The sequence below is a fragment of the Cibotium barometz genome, chromosome 4 (assembly GCF_041138505.1).
Source record: "Cibotium barometz isolate CiBa-2024 chromosome 4, ASM4113850v1, whole genome shotgun sequence".
NCBI classification, from domain to species: domain Eukaryota; kingdom Viridiplantae; phylum Streptophyta; class Polypodiopsida; order Cyatheales; family Cibotiaceae; genus Cibotium; species Cibotium barometz.
In genome coordinates, this window is record NC_141049.1 from 33,560,452 (window position 1) to 33,565,375 (window position 4,924).

General features: G+C 43.0%; 1 protein-coding gene across 1 annotated transcript; it reads left to right on the forward strand.

Moving 5' to 3' along the window:
• The first annotated feature begins 969 nt into the window (after positions 1–969).
• On the forward strand, positions 970–2,721 carry LOC147639174 (uncharacterized). The gene has a single exon (XM_086782882.1). It carries the CDS (start codon positions 1,193–1,195, stop codon positions 2,441–2,443), a length of 1,251 nt encoding a protein of 416 aa, XP_086639008.1. The 5' UTR covers positions 970–1,192; the 3' UTR covers positions 2,444–2,721.
• Positions 2,722–4,924: the final 2,203 nt, after the last annotated feature.

Consider the following 4,924-nt stretch of genomic DNA (forward strand, 5'->3'; position numbering starts at 1 on the left):
CATAAAGTTTATCTTAATGTCTTATTGCTAGATGGATTTGCAAAGATATGGGATATGACTGGAAATCCATGGATTTGGGGAAGCGTAAGAAGAGGAGTAGTGTGTAACCACAATTATTGCCTAGAGACTAATACACTAATGAAGCCATGCAAAGCCTTGGCATGCTATGGCTAGCCAATCTTTCATGGCCTTCAAGGGATCATTGAAAGGGAGTTCGTTTGGGAAAAAAATGACTTTTACTAAGGAATAAAATGTAGATGAGGGTAGGTGGAACAACAATTGCTCACATAACCAAGTTTGTAGTGTAATTTTCTCGGCTGAAATTAAGAAATTCCGATTGCAACAATGAATCTGCATTGTCTTTTGATTTTAAGGGTTGAAATTTGTAAAGTATAGTTATAAATGAGGGTATTTGTATGATTTCTAGTGATATGTTAAAGTCTAAATAGTGGAGTTAAACCTAAGCAATTCCTTTAGCCTAAGCACAAACACAGAAGAGACTCATGATGGGTGTAAAAGGTGGCGCCCTTGTAGGCAAGGAATGCTGCAGGAGGGAGAAATGGCGCCCATCTCGGCGAGGCTACAAATAGTGAGGCAAGAACGCGACGCACTGTTCTTCGCACAGAAACTTTCTATAAGCGAATTCTGGATCTGTGATGTATCATATCTCACGCCAACAACCCTTTTTGCCTTGCTACTTTGCCGGGGGTCACGCTGCCACTTGGTGCAATCGCGAGCCAATCAGTCGTCTCGCGCTACGTATTTACATCTCTTTAATCGTATGTTTCCCGACGAAATATATGTTGGTCCGTTTCTCACACTCCGCCACTGGTACTTCTATCTGCTCCCACAGCTCTCTGTTGTGTTAGCAACCTTTCTTTTGGGCGGTGCTTTCCTTTCGCTCCACTAAACAAGCTTGCCTGCGTGCGTATACATTAGGGTTTCTGTCCCTGTCCTGTGTAAGTACGCCCTGCCTGAGTGCAGATTTGAATTGGGCGCTGCTCTCCTTGGGCATTCTTGCCTTCGTCTTCGCCTTTTCCGTGAAGAAATTATGGTTTCTGCAATGTGGGTTTTAGTTTTTGCTGAAATGGGTTCTTGTGCATGCCGTCAGTAGCTCTCTGGAGCGGCGAATAGAATTGGGCGGCCGGGCCTTCGTTGTGCGCAATAACTTATCAAGCTTTTCTGAGAAGAGATGAGCCCTTCACAGCGGAGAGGGAGCTCAGTGACTGAAGTATTAGCCACTTGGGCGGAGAAAAACAAAGGGGTAGTGCAAGCCAATAATGCGGTGAGAGGAGAAGGGGGCAATTCTGCAACAGCAGCACTGGGTGTGGTGCAGAGAAAGAATGCAAGAAAAATACCCACAAAGGGCTACAAGAAAGGATGCATGAAGGGGAAAGGGGGGCCAGAGAATTCCCTTTGCAGCTACAGAGGGGTGAGGCAGCGCACGTGGGGAAAGTGGGTTGCAGAGATAAGAGAGCCCAACAGAGGGGCTAGGCTGTGGCTGGGCACTTATGCCACAGCAGAAGACGCAGCCATGGCTTATGATGAAGCTGCTAAGGCGCTATATGGTCCAAATGCCCCTCTCAACCTGCCACACTTTGCCCCTTCTTCTTCAGCATCAGCAGCAGCTTCTTCTTCTCCTCAAATCAGCTCAATTGTCGACTATGGCAATGATAATTATCTTAGTAATGGTGATTTTAGTGGTCTTGGTCATGGTTATGGTAACATCAACAGCACTGGCAGTGATTCGTCTTCAACCCACTCTGGCTTTTCTGCTGTAGCTAAGCCCAAAATCACCTGTGTGCCCATTGCCCACAAGGGGAATTTGATGAATAAACAGCCACAGGAGCCCCTTGCACGTGATTTTTCCTCTGCTTCTGTGGAAACACAGGCCCAATTGCAGGCATCATCCAACTCTATATCATCAGAGCACACAACAGAAGCTGCCGCAGCTGAGCTCGAGCGAAATTTCGACGGCATACAAGTGCTATCGTCGTCCTCATCGTCATCATCATCATCATCACCATCAGGGGAGCTCAATCTTGACAACGTGCATCAACTGCTCAATTTTGATGATACATTGTTCCAGCACAACGAGCTCAGTGGTGGTGGAGCTGGGCTGTACCATACACAAGACGATTTCCCATTCAACCTGGGTAGTCTCAGTACAACACTGGGTGATCCATCCTTCTTCTTCAAGGAGTTTTGGGAAGGTGTGGCTTCTCATTTGGGCCCAACCTGCATACAATTGAAAAGCATTCAGCCCACCAACATAGCAGACTATATTGTTGACTTTGAAGATGTGGAGCTTATTGATTCTTGCAAGCTTTTTGAGAATGATATGCTGTGGCCACTGAGGCCCTCTCACTTGGACCTACCACCACTGGAGTCTGTGAGCTTGCAAGAGCTCTCCAATTCTGCACTGTGGGACAAAACAAGGTGAAAGTGGCAGTGCCATGAGAGAGTTGATTTTTTAAAGAATCCTTCCACAGCCTTCTTCTTTTTTTGCTCTCATAGCTTCAAGCTCTACTTTGTATACAGATTTTTTCCTCCCTACACAGAGTCCCTAGTCTTAGTGATCAAAGAGCATGTTGTAGACTAGATTTATCCCATCTTTCAACAAACAGAAGAAGTATAGTTTTAGAGGGGAGCCTTGCCGTTAGAATGCTGTTTTGTCATGGATAGACTTTGTTTTGGTTTTCTATTCTACCTGTGGAGCCACGAGAGACTTGGCATTGAACTGCTTTCTTCACACTGTGTTAGTGTTATAAGAAATATTATGTAGATTTGAATTGGCATAATATGATATGCTTTTTCAACATTTTGAGAATCTTTGGCGTTGTAATATGTAAAAAACTCCTGTAATGTGGTTTTTCTCAGCTTTTAGAAAAAAAATGATGTACTAAATAGGGGCCAATTCTTTTATGATTTGCTTGCAAAGGGTGGTTCAGACTCTCAAACGATACAAAAACCATCATTTAAAGAAAACAAAAAAGTTGAATTAATTATTGTATGCATCCACAAAGAATTGTTTGGGTGCCCTTCTTTACTTGCTATAGTTGGATTTGCAAAGATATGCATGCTTAACCACGGGTGCTTTAGTGGAGTGATTAGGGGGGGGGGGGGGGTGAATTTTCAAGAAAAAACTTGTGTTCAAGCATACTATGTATATTATGGGTACATATCATATTCACCCATTTGCTATCTAGGATATTAATCAATGCTTGATAATACCTAAGGTTGCATAGGTGAGTATGGTACCCATTAAGGTACCTCTTCTGCCCGAGGCTCATTTTGTTGACAAAAAAGAATAAGAAAATCCTAAGCTAACTACACTATACCTACAAAGGTATCCTCGTGCCGATGGATCCAAGCATCAAACTCACTCCCAACATGGGACCCTCAACTCTAGAAGCTATTCATGCCATGAGCATGTTTCCTTACAGGCAAGTCCTCCCTCGGTAGCATTCGCTACCTTGTCACCTATACGCGCCCAAATATTTGTTACATGTAGCAAGCTTCCTCTCTTGTTCCATGCAGAACCCCAATTATCCTCAATGGCAAGCCCTAAACACCCCCTTAGATATCTTCAAGCCACAAAGAACGTGGCCCTGCACTTCACTTGTTTCGACAACATTCAACCAGTAAAAATAACCTTAGAACATGGGCATTAATATTGGGTGTATTTCCAAACAAATCACTTCTTATGTATCAAAATTTTGGAAGGTTCTATTGGAAGTGATTCCCTTTATGAAAGAAGAGGAAGTTTGAGCCGTGGCTTCAACCCATCTTCTAAAATGCACTCAAAATTTGCCCCAATTAAACTCTTCAACAACTCATAAATTTAGCTTTAGCCTCCGAGCAACTCAATGTCAAATAGGTGCAATAAAAAATTTACCTAAGCACGGGAAAAGGGAAGGACAAAGCTGGTTTTAGCATGCAAAAAGGGGGGACAACTACCAAAAAGGGACTTTAAGGATGCCAAAAGTGCTATGAAAGCTGAAAATGTACAAGAAACCATGTAACAAGAGGAGAAAATATTGGTTATCTCTCAACAAAGGGTGCAATATATGCGAGAGGGAAAATGCTTTAAATTTGGTAGTAAAAATCACATATTGCGCCAATGTACAAGCAAAGACAAGAAAGCAGATGAGCCTAAAGTGCATGTCAGTATGGTGCCCGATGTGCAAGGCAATACAGGCAATACGGGTCATGCAAGCAAGGATAGAGTAGTATACAAAGCATGGGGACAACTTAAAGATCAGCTGGCCTTGTTCATGTTTTAATGACTGCACTAACGATAACTTCATCTCCACCCAAATGGCTGTCACCTTGGGGATTGAAGTGTGGGAGACATGGGACCCAATATATATGCATGTTCAGCCTTTGTTGAGAAGGATGTGAAGGCCACTCCTCTCATTAGAAAGCTACGAATTCACATCCAAGGTTACCTCGACCATGAGATCTCACTTATTGCACCTCTCAATGGATGTCATGTATTGCTTGGCAAATCATGGCATGCTCATCGCCTTGAGCCCCGCCCAAGAACTACAAGACAAACAAACTCTCTTTTATGTACAAAGGCTGAGAACATCTTATAGATGCACGCAAATCGGGATACTATCCTCGTCGTATCTCATTTACAAATCAATGAAGCAATGAAAAAGAGTGTTTCTTCATACTTAGTTTTTGTACGTGATAATGTGCAATGTAGTAATGTGCATATAGATTCTCTTACTTGTGATAGGCTGAGTTTTCTAATTGAGTGTAGAAATTGTTTTGCCAATGCGTTGTCGAGTGAAATGCCTCCTTTATGGCCAGAGGATCACCGTATTGATTTGGTTTGCCAAGCAGTTCATCTCCTAATATTGTGTGAGTGCAGAAGATTATGAAGCAAGTTGGTGAACTCTTACAGAAGGGTTTA

Bases quoted from the DNA above. Each gene is read 5' to 3' on its own strand.
- LOC147639174 (XM_086782882.1), top strand. From the start codon at position 1,193: ATGAGCCCTTCACAGCGGAGAGGGAGCTCAGTGACTGAAGTATTAGCC.